Source organism: Castanea sativa, chromosome 2 (assembly GCF_040712315.1).
Source record: "Castanea sativa cultivar Marrone di Chiusa Pesio chromosome 2, ASM4071231v1".
In the NCBI taxonomy this organism is placed as follows: Eukaryota; Viridiplantae; Streptophyta; class Magnoliopsida; order Fagales; family Fagaceae; genus Castanea; species Castanea sativa.
Window position 1 is genome coordinate 8,815,286 of NC_134014.1, and position 16,276 is coordinate 8,831,561.

General features: G+C 35.3%; 2 protein-coding genes across 2 annotated transcripts; both read left to right on the top strand.

Moving 5' to 3' along the window:
• The first annotated feature begins 13,432 nt into the window (after positions 1 to 13,432).
• Positions 13,433 to 14,134, top strand: LOC142624838 (uncharacterized). The gene has a single exon (XM_075798577.1). It carries the CDS (start codon positions 13,433 to 13,435, stop codon positions 14,132 to 14,134), a length of 702 nt encoding a protein of 233 aa, XP_075654692.1.
• Positions 14,135 to 14,136: 2 nt separating this feature from the next.
• On the top strand, positions 14,137 to 14,577 carry LOC142624839 (uncharacterized). The gene has a single exon (XM_075798578.1). The coding sequence runs from the start codon at positions 14,137 to 14,139 to the stop codon at positions 14,575 to 14,577; it is 441 nt and encodes a 146-aa protein (XP_075654693.1).
• The last annotated feature ends 1,699 nt before the right edge of the window (positions 14,578 to 16,276 follow it).

Below are 16,276 nucleotides of genomic sequence, written 5' to 3' on the forward strand. Positions count from 1 at the left end.
CCTCGACGATGTCTTCTTCTTCCTTTACAATAGGATAGGAAGATGTTGCTTCACCAAGTACATTTTGTGTTGGAATAGGAACTAGGGGAATCCCAACCAGAACAGATTGTGGGGGTTGTATAGGTTGAGTAACCAGATTACCCTAAGGAATAGGAGCCCCCTCGGGTAGCAGGAAATCTTCAACGGCAACGCTGATCTGGGGAAGGCGAGGGTCCTTGGCTTTGATCACACACTTCGGCGCCTGAAAAGCTTTGGAAATGGGATCGTAGCCGAGGATGAAATGAGCCACTCAGAGTTGGCCGTCTGTATGTATGAAAACTTCGGCTTGTAGGATTCTATCCAATCGACCAAAATCGACAAGGAGAGGATGACGATCTGCTGCGTGTGGATCTGTAGAATTATCCAAAAAGAAAAGGGGTAAGAATAAATAAAAAGACAAAAAAAAGGGGTGGTTTTGAGGGTTCTAGACAAAATCTAAAAACTTCACCTGGGGTCTCCTCCCTTGTCGAACAGGGTAAGCCGTCATGCCAATCTCCTGATACGATCAGGAAGTCGTTTTTTAGACCCTTATTAGATTCGGGTAGACACCGAATTAGCCTAATTGCTAGGTGTCTAGATTTTAGGTAATATTAATCTTTCTTTGTTAGATAGTGGAGGTTATAAACCCAGTTCATGTCGTGATAAGTAAGTCCTAGGTTCATTTTTTCGTTTAAGGTATCTATGGAACCTAGGATCCTAAAGACATTTGGGGCGCACTGGGTTGGAGCTAATCTAAAAGCCCTAAGGTAATCCCTAGTCACAGTCCCCATTGGGATTCTCATTCCCCCTTCGATAAATGCAATCATCGGGATTACTACCTCCCTCGTTTTTCTTTTTACAAAATATTCCTCCTCGTTACAGTACCTAATAGATACGTTCGAGGGGATTCGGTATTTAGCCTTAAACTGCTTTATTTTTTCGTTTGAATCCACTAGGGATGCAAATCTACCCATCTTTGAAAAAAGGGGTGTAAAGAAACTAAAAAGACTATGCCGGGGTCAAGGGGGTATAGAGAAAAAGAAAAAGAAAGGGAAGAAAAACAAAAGAAAACAAAGAGCTGATAAGAAAGGGAAAGAGTGTGGGAAAACTTACTTTAAAAAAAGAAGAAGGCACGGTCAGCTCGGACAGGGTATTTGGTAAAAAGAGAAAGCACGTGAAAGTAGCAAATGTGGCAGGTACGTTATAAGGATATTGTGATGTGAGAAGATTTGAAGGAAATTAGTATTTATATATCAATAGAAGTTATGAAGCAGGAAAATTCCCGCCTCAACCCAAGAACAGCTCTCAACCGTTGGATTTGTGTCACATCGTTGAAGCGTGGGGGACATGGACACGCCAAAATTTAATTCAGGGGCGCTTCGCTTGCCGAAGCGTTAGGAACATGCGATGGGTAGTTCAAAAGTCATTGTCCCCGTCAGCAATGTTGCCAGAAATCCGCAAGATAAAGGGAGATTTAAGTCGAGATCCTTTTTTCATCCCGAGTTGAAGAAATAAAGAATCTCGAGGGGCTATTGTAGGGACATTGCACCCAGTAATTTACAAAGGATGGCCCAACAAAGTCTATTGGGCTAAAAACCCAATCCGATGACATCAAATGATCTAGGAGTACATGAATGTACCTCATAAAGAAAATGTCAGGTAAAGATGTGATAAACGAGTGAACAATTATGTCCGAGGAAGATATTAGTCCTCGGATATTAAAGCCGAGGTCATAGGAAGGGAGGTTTAATATCCCCAAGCTATGTTATAAAAAATCTTATGGCTACGGGAAGACACGATATACGTGGAGGACAATAGAAGAGTGGTGGAATATCTAAGGTAAAGCTGCTACCACCGCCCACACATTAAAAACTCTGCAATTGATATACTGACTGTATTAATGGAGGAAGGAGACCTGAGCATGAGGTTTGGAACTTGGCCCCTGACCCTAGAGGACTTCGGGGAAATTTGATGGGACAAGTATCCAAAGCCAGCGTTACAACCATGAGGTGGAAGATGATAAAGAGAAGAAGAGGAAGTATAAATAAAGGGAAAGACCTTCGGAAGAAGGGAGGCTTTTTCTTTGGAGAGAAGAAAGAATAGCATATGATAATCTAGCGATCTATAATTGTAATCAACCTTGAGAAACAATACTATAAACTATCCTCGGATTATGTCTGAGGAAGAGCTTTCATTTACATTCTTATAGTTAATTCCTTGTTTGTGCCATTGGGCCCAAGACCCATTCTTTCTTTGTTGTTTGAACCACCCTCAAAATCTAGATTTCAAGCCCACTCTCTACAAAATTTATTGTAAAAGGCCTTCAAGCCCATTCCCTTTGATTGTGGATTGGAGGTTCGAATTGTGTCCTTACAGCTACGTTAATTTAGCTCAATAGGAGTGTAATAATAATAAGTGTTATGTTTAAGATTTTAGATAGTTTGAGATCTATATATATATTAATAAATTTGAATTTAGAATATGTGCTCTCAATCTAAACCTATCTTCTCCCATTATGTAAGTGCACAAAAACGAATTGAATGTACCAAATGGACTAAAGTGGACTAAATAGGAACAAAGTTAACTGAATAGGACCTAAGTTGACTAAATAGGACCAAAGTGAACTGAATAAGACTGAATGGACCAAATAAGACCAAAATGGATAGAATGGAATGATGTGGACCGAATAAGACTGAGTGACTAGAATAAGAATAGGGCCAAATTGGACCGATTAGGACCAAATTCGACTGAATAAGACCATATGGACTGAATAGGACCGAAGTTGTGTGCATAGAACCAAAGTGGACCGAATAGAACTGAAGTGGATTAAATAGGACCAAATAAGACCAAAGTGGACAAAATGGACCGAATAAGACCGAAGTGGACCGAATAGATTGAATAGGACTAAATTAGATCAACTTGGACCAAATGGACCTAATAAGATCAAATTTTACTGCATAGGACAGAAGTGGATTGAATAGGATTAAAGTGAATAGAATAGACTGAATATAACCAAAGTGGATTGAATAGCACCAAATAAGACCATAGTGGAAAGAATAGGACTGAAGTGGATCAAATAAAACAAAAGTGGACAGAATGGACCGAATAGAACAAAAAGTGGACCAAATGGGACCAAAGTGGATTGGATAGGACCAAATAAGGCCAAAGTGAACAGAATAGACCGAAGGGAGCTGTATAGGACTAAAGTGGACCGAAGTGGATTGAATAGGACCAAAGTGCATCGAATAAACCAAATAAGACTGATTTTGAAAATTCGAAACGATAAAATTATGAGCCAATTACAATGATAATTACAATTCTAGTTACATTTTTTATGAAAGCATAAATAGTAGTGAAACCTAGAGTTCAAGTATAAAAATGAGAGAGTATGGGATCTCGCTTGGGAACGGGTATACTTTGGTCACACTTAGGTAAGAAAGCCACACTGACACTAGTCACCCACCTCAACCCATTTTTCTAAAGCCAAAAAAAAAAAAATAGTACAAAAAAAAGTCCAGCTAGTAGTGAATTAACTATAACAAAAAAGGAAAATTCCATCTAATATTTCTTAGGATTAGGGAAGATTACATTGCTCAACATCATGTTTTATTTATGTAGAACTAGCCTTTTTTAGTGAGCGATACTAATGTTAATGTTCAGTCGAATAGCCTACATGAGCAAGAGCATCAAGGCAGTGGTCTGTGCTTATCAACAGAAAAAAGGCAGTGGTCTGTGCTACAAGATATTAAATTAATTTTTGTGTATGGTTTATTATAGTTTCTTAAATATTGTATTTTACACGTAAGATTCTTAATTAAATTCAATCATGTGGATTTATTAATAAATGCAGCACATCTTTTTGAAAAGATAATTAAATTCAACTGTATAATTTATTATTTATTAGTCAAAACAATCCTACGAAATGATTAAATTTAATTTGGATAAGCTAAAAATTACAATACCAAGAAATTTTATCTTTTAATTTTTTTTTTGTTGGGTTAGGGAAAGGTCCATCATGGCCAAGCCCATCTGATCCAAGTCCAATACATAAGTTTGTTTAATTAGCAGATTTCATGTCTTTCAAAAGACAATGTTCCAAACAACCAAAATGCAAATGAGGGAATTTTTTTCAAAATAAAATTGATTTAACACGGGCCAAATCAGCCCAATACCATCATTTTTAAAAAAATTTAGGCAGAAAACACTGTTTCGGAAGTAATTGGGGAAATACCACTTTTTCCAGTACTCGAGTTTGGTGAACTCGAGTACTAGATTTTACACTTCCACCGTGGCATGCCAACATGGAATTTCTATTTTAAAAAATTCACCTAGTACTCGAGTTCTCCAAACTCGAGTACTGTATAATCTGGTACCCGAGTCCACTAAACTCGGTTACCAATCTGGATTCTACGCCAGCTTGTGATGGGATAATCCAGATTGGTACTCGAGCGTCATATACTCGAGTACCATGAAAAGTACTCGAGTTCTTGAAACTCGAGTACCAATCTGGATATGCAATTTTGTACCAATCTGGATTGCCCGCCAACATGTGATGGGAATCTAGAATTATACTCGAGTTTCATCTACTTGAGTACCATGAAACAGACCTTTATTTGTGATATAAGTGGCAATCCGTGGATCTAACCCCGCATCTGTGATATAAGCGGCAATCCGTGGATCTAACCCACCATCAAACAGACCTTTATCTCGGTGACGACAAGTCAGAACACCTGGCACTTCCTGCAAACAAAGCAGCTTAGTATTAATAATAGCATTCACTAACCACGTAATAATTACACTTCAAACATAATGCCCAAAATCTTTCTACTACATATATTGATTACGATTTTGGACACAAGTGCATACCTCGCCTGCCAAAGGAGCATCCCAAAGCAAACTTGAACGATGCATAGGTTGCCTCGTCAAGACAGTCCCTATAGAGGGTCCTGCTCGATGTGGGTCCATACCTGGCATAAATTAAAGGTGATTAATGGCCCATTAGCATATTCATCAAATACCCATAAGAGGGGAAATGATAGCATCTCATTGATAGCATCCCACTAATTTTTTTATTTGTTTTTATATCAATAATTTTTTGATGGCCTTTAAGAGGGGAAATGCTATTGTTGAGGGTGGCTCAAGTGTAATTTTATTGAACCAAATTGCTAAAGTCGGTACCTATATATACATGTTCTCTTTCTTCATCCCTTTGTTTAGTTTTAAGTTATATTTAATATTTAGTTGTATTTTAAAGTTAGTATTGGAATTTGTATATCAAGGAATATACCAATTGTTTGATTAATTGCAAAATATAAACAATAGGCTATATATATATATATATATATATATATATATATATATATATATATATATATATATATAATAAATAATGACCAATAATTATTATGACCAAAAACATGCATTAAATAAACAGACCCTTCATCTAGTTTAGGTGTAGGAATCGCTCTCGACCCTTATGCAGAATTACATTACCAAACTATGGTCCAAAGTTAGGATAAATTCTTCAGAAAGTGTTAGGCACTCAAGTATGCTCAATTCAATGGATTGGCCTCCACTACAGACCTTCTTTCCATATTCTAGGAAGGGTTTTTCTAAGTGGGATATGTCCTAAACATGCAAATTGCTTTAAGAAAACATAGATCAAAATAAACACAAGCACGATTCAAGCATACATAAGGGGTGAGTTTCCTATTTCTAAGTTTTTAGCTTAGGCTAACATCAACAAAACATGCATTAAATAAATAAAAATAGAAGATAAAGATTTCTAAGGTTTCTGCAATGTGTACACATGACCAAGGCTGCGTACATAGGTCTCTAGGGTGGTGCTACATAGTACATACACACTTAAGAGGAAAAACCCTTCTCTATTTTAATTTCTACTCTAAGTATGTTCCTAAGCTATAATTAATTGAAGATCAGAACAAAAATAATTAAACGTGTAAAATTAAAAGCCAAAAACACACACACACACACACAAAGAAAGGAAGATTTACCTCTATTGTAGACAAGGATCTTGAAGCTTAAATTAAATGGTCCTTTCAGTCTTTGGGCTGAATGATACTACAGAAAAGAGTACAAACAATGTTAGAAATCCTTAAACTCAAACATCAACGACCATGGAGAGATTTTTTGACCACCCCGAAAAAAAAAAAAAAAAAAACTTTAGAACTTTAAAAGGGCATCGAAGGAAGTTCCCTTTTTTTTTCCCTCAAAAAATCTCCTAAGCACTTGATTGATTTTCTTTAAAGGGCTCTAATCTAAGCCTTTCAATTCATGTGTTCTTTCTATTTTTAAAACTAATAAGTTCTTTCTAATAAGTGAGTTCTTTTAATTCATGTTTTTTAAATTCACAAAATCCAAGATTCAACATAGCACAGTCACAAACTAATATAATTCTATGGGGAATATTTCCACAACTACCAAATCAAAAAGAGGAAAAGAATGTCAAATCCATTCATGACCCAACAAATACAAACTCGCATCCTCCTATATATATATATATATATATATATATATATATATATATATATATATATATATATATATATATATATATATATATATATCATCACTTCCTATTAGCAACATTGATCCAAAACAAATTGCATTTTGGATTATTCTAGACTATCAAGCAATGACAATTTGAATTTCCCAATAAACGTAACACAACACAGCTCATTGCAATAAAATAAAATTCCTACATATCAACAACAGAATGAATCAAACAGTTTCAGAATAAAACTAAAATAAAAAGAACCACGTAACATAAACAACACAGTAATTCCCCTCTAAAACTTCATAACAAGGAACAAAGAGACACACCCAAATCAAAAAAGATCAAATAATTGAGATCTACAAAGCTACCCTTTATTTATTTATGTTAAGACACACTTATCATAGTTTAATAGAATTAGCTTCACTTCAATTTCTTGACTCCTTTTAATTACAACAATGCAACATGCACCCTCCTCTACTCGCAATTTCGTTTCACAATGTTTTCAAAAAACATAAAAACAAAACAAAAAACTAGCCAACAATATATCATTTCTTGTTAAACTTTCACAACAATTTTCATTGTTTCCTCTGCATTTTACACAACAATGAACAACATTTTAGATCCAACACAATTATAAAAAATAACACAATTAATAATCAAAATTACCACAATTACTTAAAAACTCATGGAAAGAACAAAAAAAATTACCAAAATTGCTAACCTTTGAGTGCGAGGTCGCCGGCGATGAAATGGGTTTGGGAGTCCGAGGTTGCCGGCGATGAAAGGGGTTTGGGGTTTCTACGGCGGCGCCGGTGATGAAACGGGTTTGGGAGTCCGAGTTTGCCGGCGATGAAATGGGTTTGCGGTTTGGAGAGTGAGAGTGTGCAAGTGAGTGAGACATGAGAGATGGGAGAGTAGAAATGACCGGTTTTAGTGAGCAATACTCGAGTATGATATACTCGAGTACTTTGAATAATACCCGAGTCCATGAAACTCGAGTATAATGGGCATATACACAAAATTGTAATCCAGATTAGTACTCGAGTTTCAAGAACTCGGGTACCATTCAAAGTACTCGAGTATATGAAGCTCGAGTATAAATCTGGATTCCCATCACATGTTGACCGACAATCCAGATTGGTACAAAATTGCAATCCAGATTAGTACTCGAGTTTCAAGAACTCGGGTACCATTCAAAGTACTTGAGTATATGAAACTCGAGTATAAATCTGGATTCCCATCACATGTTGGCGGACAATCCAGATTGGTACAAAATTGCAATCCAGATTAGTACTCGAGTTTTAAGAACTCGGGTACCATTCAAAGTACTCGAGTATAAATCTGGATTTCCATCATACAGTACTCGAGTTCAAAAAACTCAAGTACTTGTTGAATTTTTTAAAATAGATATTCAATGCTGGCATGCCACGGTGGAAGTGTAAAATCTAGTACTCGAGCTCACCAAACTCGAGTACTGGAAAAAGTGGTATTTCCCCAATTACTTCCGAAACAGTGTTTTCTGCCTAAATTTTTTTTAAAATGATAGTATTGGGCCGATTTGGCCTTTAACACGAGTTAGAAATCGAGCCCAACATAGAATCCAACACTTTTGAATTTATCATGAGTTTCTGCTTCGGACTGGTTTGTGGGTTTCGAGGTTTTGCTCATTCATAGTGTGGAGATTAGCCTTTTGCGGACGAAGACAGAGAGGTCAGCCTTTTTTTCGAGGTTGGTTTTCCATTAAAACTTTTCATTTGTTATGTATTGGCATGTGATTTATTCTTTTGAGTTTTGACTATGATTCTTTCAATAATTTTATAGTTCCATAAAATAAAATAAAATTTGTGTATGAGTTGTGTTTGATTATGAATGTGGGTTTTTTCATATTTTCTTTAATGTGGGTTTTTGATATTGTTGTTCATTTTGACTTAGATTTTCGAAAATATATATAAGGGCAAAAATAGCAAATTAATCATAAGTTCCAAACTATATTTTTTACTAGCATCTCGAGTCTAAAAGACTCGATTTTGGGCTATAAATCGAGTCTTTGATGGTCGATTTTTATAGTCTAATTCTATCTGATGTGGCATTTTTTCCACGTGGCGACTACTTGGAAATCAAGTCTCTAAGACTCAATTTACATCCTAAACCTTCCCTCTTTTCCTTCTTATTTTTTCTACGTTTCACATCTCTCTTCTCTTTACATCTCCATCTGTTCCTTTCTTCCTCCCTACCTCTTCATCTTTTCCTTTCTTCCTCCTCCACGTTGATTTGCCGTCGAACCAGGCTGACCCAGGCCGCCGCGCGACCCAGGCTGACCCAAGCAGCGCGCGACCCAGGTTGACCCAGGCAGCGCACGACCCAAGCCGGGTCGTGCCCAGGTCGCGCGACCTGGGCGTGCCGCGGCCTGGGCGCGACACGACCTGGATCTGGGGCACGCGCGGCCTGGATCTGGGCTTGCGCTGGGTTTTTTTTTTTTTTGTGGTGAGTTTTGCTCAGTCATGGTGGATGGATTTAATATTTTTTTGCTTAGTAAATCGAGTGTTAGAGACTCGATTTCCAGGTAGACTCCACGTAGGAAAAATTGCCACATCATACATTAAAAATCGACCCTCAAAAACTCGATTTTTAGGCCCAAAATCGAGCCTCTTAGACTCGAGATGCTAGTAAAATATATAGTTTGCAAACCGTAACAACTAATTATATAGTTCGAAAATTATGCCTATATAACTATTTTCTCCTTGCTACCCAGTTAGTTAAATGGGTGCTTTTTTTGGTTTCTGGATTCGGACATTCTAAAACTCTTAGTGTTTGTAAGTAATGTTTTGAGAGTGATTTTTGATGGGTTAAGCTCTTACTGTTTATATATTAAGCTGTCTGTTAGTTGGGATACTTTTTATTTTTTATATTTTTTTTATTGGGTTCTGAATATTGAATGTGCTATCTTGACTATAGATAATGGATTCTAGCCAAAGCACTGTATTGGATAATGAATTGAGTGTTGTCATAGTTGATCAACAAGAGGAGGATCAAGTAGAACCTACTCATGGAAGTCCAAGCAGATCAAAGTCATCAGACACTCCGAGTAGACATGACAAGCAAAATGTAGAAGTACCAAAAGTTGGCATGAAGTTTGATTGTGATGATAGCGCATATGAATTTTACAAAGAATATGCTCAACGGATTGGCTTTAGTGTAAGGAAACAATTTGTAAAGCAAGCAAAGACGGGACAACTTAAAAGGAGAACATTTTGTTGCTCAAAAGAGGGTGAGCGAAGTGTTGACAAATGCCGAGAACAAGTATCTTTTTGCTGCCCAATTTCACGAGTGGGTCGTTTAGCACAAATGACTTGTCAATCCTTCCAGGTTGGAGTTTGCTCTAGCAGTATTTGTATTGCGGGCTATGAGCAAATCAACATGGGAAAGAGAGTTTGACGTTTATAAGAAATGGGGTTTGTTTGAGAATGATATTTTTTTGGCATTTGGAAGGCATCCGTGATGTATGATGGCATCTGAGGAGAAGATTATGTGGTTAGTATATTTGCTTGTCAACAAGATGGGTATGGATTCTTCCTTCTTTATCAAACGCCCAGGACTTGTTTCTTTGAGCTTGGAAAAGCAGTTGATTCCTAGGGATTTTGTTTTTCAAGGTTTGTTATCAAAAGGTTTGGTGAAGAAGGATTTTAATATATATCCATTGTATGACTGTCCTGAAAGGACATTTGTGCATAAGTATATTATGCCTCACAAGGAGGAAGCTTCTGAGCTGTTGAAGCTATACAAGGAGAAAATGGATTCTTCAAAAATGAGAAGAGAATAACCTTGTTGGGTTCCTTATTTTAGTTGAGCTCCAAGATTGCAATTAATCCATTTTCTTTTTACTTGTAATGTGAATTCTCTTTTATTTGTTTGACCATTGAAGCTTGAGTTCCAGAACGAGATGCATAATCATCTGCTTTGCGATTGTGATCTGTTCTTGCATTATACATGGGAATAACTCTGCAGCTAATTCTATTGCTGAACTTTTGTAACTAAAAATATGAACTATCTGTGGAGCTTTTGTCAGTGAATTTTCATCTCTTTCATCTTTTTTCCATAAAAAGGCATCTATCTCCTTGAACATGATCTTTTTATGCAATCGTATTACTCGATGGTGTTGTAATGTTGGTGCATGCAACTGCAAGACTGTGATATTGCTTCTTCAATTTGGTTATTCTGAGTTTGTAATAAAATTATGGTGCAGTCTCAAGTCTTATATGTTGAGTGCATTCCAAATTACTTATCTTCATTCTGTTTTAAATGTTTATGAGCAAATTCTCTCAGGATTTACAGAGTTGTTACATTGTTTTGATTTTTAGAGCACTTACGGCCTACAGGGTGCCTGTCTGGAATGCACTGCTTGTTCAGATGGCTACAAGAAAGAGCAGCACCAAGTGCATGGATTTCGTTTGTTATACAGAAGAAAAAAAAAGTTTTGCAAAAGTACCTGCTTTGTAAAGTGTTTATCTTAATGCCTAGAGTCAAAACCATCTCAACCAAGTGGAAAAATCCAGCAACCAGCTTTCTTGGGGTGAAAGTAAGTTGGGAGAGGGTTTTAATTCATATTTGCAAATTACTCAATCTTTCAAGAGGTCTAGCTTGACCAAGTTTTTCCATCACATACTTTGGCTTTCAATTGGACAGTTTTTAATTACAGTCTTACACTCTTACTAGGATATGTGCTGCTAGGCAAGTTGTTATTTGGCCCTTTTATAAAATTTTAACCCCATCTTTTATATACAGCTAAATTTTATTTTGAGTGGAAAACTCTACACAATTCAAACCCTTGTTGGAACACCTGCATAATGCGACTCAAGCATGCCAATCTGCCTGAAATAGTAATGAAAGAGTATGGGAGTCTTTGGCTGTGGCTGAAAACCTAGAGCTCAAAGAAGAGTCATTCTAAGGGCTTCAGTTTTATTCAAAGATTTCAGTATGACTGCTATGTTTGAGGGTAATGAAAACTTGTTCAAGTTTGTGAATTATTAAAAAGGAAGTTCCCCATCTGCATAATATAAAACCTGGAAATTACAAAATTGGGAGCTTGTTAAGAGCGAAGTGCATATTGCAACAATTTCATAATGATCACAGTGAACCCAAATCTGTTTGCATTTTTTTATTGTTACTTAAAATCCCTTTGAATTCTTCATCCTCAACTTGCTTTAGTCCAAGTCTGACTGCAGCTAATAGAGAGAAATTTGTGCTAAATAAGTTAGAATATACAGAAACAGTGCTGTGATTTTTCTGAACTAATGATTAATGAAGTGCTTACTTTTCTACAGACAATTGTTAAGAGGGAGAGATCCTAGGATACAGCTGTTAAGAATTGATTAAATCATGGATCCAAGTGCTTTATGTTTCCCTTGTTGTGTTAATTGATCCCATTGTTCCTGTAATTGCTTCAGTCATGTCCGAGGGTGCAACTAATTTAGGCTAATGTTTGAATCCTATTCTTTTTTTCTTTTATTTTTTTGGCTTGCTGGATATATCCCATTCTAATTTATGTGATTGTTTACTTGGTTTAATTGTTTAGATTGTATTGCATGATATTAGCTATCGTAAATGTTTACATTGTAGATCCTCAATTTCTTCTCATGATTGAACTTTAATTTTTAACAATGTAATGACCAATTAATTATTGAGATCTCTATTGTGTACATTTTTTTTTTCAAAAATTTGTTTACATTGAATATATAGAATTGTTTATATTATTTAAAAATTGTGTACATTGATTGTAAAAAATTGTACACATCCTTTGAAAACTTATGTATATTGAATGTAATATTCTTTGAAAAATTGTATACCTTGAATGTATATAATTGAAAATTTGTATAAATTAAATATACAAAATTTTGTAGTTGAATATGCATAATTGCGTATATTTTTTGAAAAATTGTATGCATCAAATATACAAACTCATGTATTTTTTTATGAAAAATTATGTATAATAAATGTACCAAATTGTGAATATTCATTGAAAAATTATATTCATTGAATGTAAGAAAATTAAAACTTGTGTACATTTTTTGAAAAAATTGTGTATATTCTTTGAAAAATAATGTGAATTAAATATATAAAATTGTTTACATTGAATTTAAATTGTGTATATATTTTTGAAAAATTGTGTCTATTGATTATAAATGTGTGCATTATATTAATTACTATGTAGATAGTATTATAGAATTGTAAAATTATATATATTGAATATACAGAATTGTGCATATTCTTTAAATTTTTTTGTAAATTGAATATATAGAATTATACACATTATTTGAAAATTTGAGTATGTTTAATGTACTATATTATGTATATTTTTTGAAAAATTGTGTATATAATTATGTACATTTTTTTAATAATTATGTATATTGAATATACCGAATTGTGTATATTTTTTTAAAATTTTATGTTAATTTAATATACAGAACTGAAAATTTGAGTATTTCTTTGAAAGTTTTTTTTTATTTTTAAAAGGACTTAATTACTCCCTCTAAGTTTAACATGTCTTCAATTTTGTCCTTTAAAGTTTTGTTTTGTTTTTCCCCACTTTTAAAGGTCCAAAAAATCATCTAATTATAAATAACATAACAAATTATATAAATAGAAAATGAATTAGAGAATTCATTTAAACTCAATATTGGGAGTTCTTTACATAGCGTAGGTCACAAACGACGTCGGTTCTGAGTGTTCTTTGTCAAAAAACCATGAACCTCTTTTCAATTCCTCAAGAGGGTTTTAGTTAAAATCCCTTCCCAGCTCCATTTTCTTGCAGTTTTTCTACTCCTTGTGGAGTTCAAAAATTCAGTCAGGCACAGAAGTCATATCTTCTACACAACTAAACAGGTGCGTTTTTCAATACCCATGTTTAATTGTCTCTGCAAAACCATTCTAAATGGTGAGAAACGCATTACTAGTAGATCTCCAACACCAATTCACAAACTGGGTTTTCTTCAAAACCCATCTTTATCTTTGAAATACTATGTCTCCAGCACTTCAAATCAGCAACCATTTGCTGTCTCTTACCTCATAAACTCACTTGGGTTCACACCAGAAGCTGCTTTATCAGCTTCCAAATATGTTCATTTCGAAACCCCAGAAAAAGCAGATGCTGTGGTTAAGTTTTTGAAGAACCATGGGTTCTCTCAAACCCAGATCTCGAACCTTGTTAGAAGACGCCCAGTTCTGCTCAAATATAATCCTGAGAAAACCCTTTTGCCCAAAATGGAATTCTTTTCCTCTAAAGGGATTCCAAGTCCTGACCTTGCAAAAATGTTTACTGGGGTCCCTGATCTTTTTAGAAGAAGCTTAGAGAAACAAATCATCCCTTCCTTTGATTTGTTTAAAAGCTTGCTTCTGTCTGAGGATAAGACTCTTCAAGCTTTACAACGATGTTCGATTATGTTAACATATTATCTTGAAACTAATGTGGTGCCCAATGTTAATACATTAAGAGAGTGCGGAATGCCCGAGTCGATTATTATTTCTATACTTAAAAGACAGCCAAGAGCATTCAGGGCTAGTCCTGTTCAGTTTAGAGAGGCTGTGGAAATGGGATTTAACTGACGATGATGTTTGCCACGGCATTACATGCTGTGCGGTCAATGAGCAAATCGACATGGGAAAGCAAGCTCAATGTTTATAAGAAATGGGGTTGGACTGAGGATGAGGTTTCTATGGCATTTAGAAGCCATCCATGGTGTATGACGGTGTCTGAGGAAAAGCTTACGAGGGTAATGGATTTTCTTGTCCACAAGATGGGTGTGGAGTCTTCCCTCATTAAGAAACACTCGGTACTTCTTTCTTTGAGCTTGGAAAAGAGATTGATTCCTAGGGGTTTGGTTCTTCAAGTTTTGCTATCAAAAGGTTTGGTGAAGAAGAATTTTAAAATGCATGCATATTTTTTGTGCCCTGAAAAGACATTTTTGCAGAAGTTTTTTATGCTTCATGAGGAGGAGGCTTCTGAGCTGTTGAAGCTATACAAGGGATCATTGGATTCTTCAAAATGAGAAGAGAATAACCTTGTTAAATTACTTGCTTTAGTTGAGCTCCAAGATTGCAATTATCCCATATTACTTTTTTATTGGTAATGTGAGTTATCTTTTATTTGTTTGAACAGTGTAGCTCAAGTTCAAAAATGCATAATCATCTGCTAGGATATTGTGATCTGTTCTTGCTTAATAAATGGGCATAATTCTACAAATAGTTCCATGGCTGAAATTTTGTAACTAAAATATAATTTATCTGTGGAACTTTTGTCACAGAAATTTAATTGCTTTCAATTTGTTGCTATAAAAAAGACATCTAGCTCCCTGATACATGCTCTTTTTATGCAATTGTATTACTAGATGGTGTTGTAATGTTGGTGCATGCAATTTTGAGACTGATATTGATAGTTCAAGTTGGTTACACTAAGTATATATTGAAACTATGGTGAAGTCTCATAATTTGTGTGCATTCCAAGATACCTAACAATTTTCTGTTTAACATGTTTGTGAGCAAATTCTCTCAGTACTTGCAGAATTTTTATGTTATTTTGATTTGCAAAGCTCTCATATGGCGTCTATCTGGAATGCACTGCATGTTCAGATTGCCACAAGAAAGAGCAGCAGAAAGTATATGGATTTCCTTTGTTCTACAGAATAAAAAAGAAAATGCAAAAGTACTTGTTTTATAAGCTGTTTATCATAATGGCTCGAGTCAAATTCATGTCAGCCAAGTGGACAAATCCAGCAATCAGCTTTCTTGTGGTGAAAGTAAGTTAGGAGAGTGTTTTGAATTCATGTTTGCAAGTTACTAAATCTATCATGAGGCCTAGTTGGACCATTTTTTACCATCACACCTTACTTTGACTTTTGATTGGACAATTGTTATTTTAACTCTCTTACCAGGATTTATGTGGCTAGGCAAGTTGACATTTGCCCTTTATTTCAACCCTATCTTTTATATACAAGTAAATTTTATTAATACTGAAAAATTGTGCACAATCGAGATCTTTGGAACCAAACTTTGTGTTTTAGTTGAAAATGGACCCACACAATGCAACTCAAATACTCCAACCTACCTGAAATTGTATGAAATGAACGAGTATTGGAGTCTTTGGTTGTGGTCGAGATTCCACAGCTCATAGAAGAGACTCATTTTAAGGGCTTGGATGTTACAAAAGTGGGAGCTGGTTAAGAGGGAAGTGCATAGTGCAGCAATTGCATAATGATCTCACAGTGACCTAATTTGTTTGCATTTTTTATTTGTTAGTTTCGTGTTTCATCCTCATACTTGCTTTGTTCCAAGTTTGAGTGCAGCTAAGAGAGAAAGCGTGCGGGTGCAAAGGGGGGAGGGGTGGGTTGTTGAGGAGCCGGGGAATTTTTTGGCTAGAGTAAAGACTTACTGCTGTTAATGCAATGTGTGACATGAGTTCTTTAGGTGAAAACAGAAAGGTGTATTACAAGTTGTTCAGATATGAATTTGTGATAAATAATTTAGCAAATACAAAAACAGTGTCGTGTGTTCTTGAGCAACTGACATATATCATGCTGAGTTGTTTTAAAATAAATAAAGTGCTTTCTTGTATTCAGACAATTGTTAAGAGGGAGAGAGACTTGGATGCATCTGTTATAATCGTTTACATCATGGATGTAAGTGCTTTGTGTTTTTCTTATTGTTTACACATTGTTCTTGAACTTCATTCAGTCATGTGTAAGGGTGCAA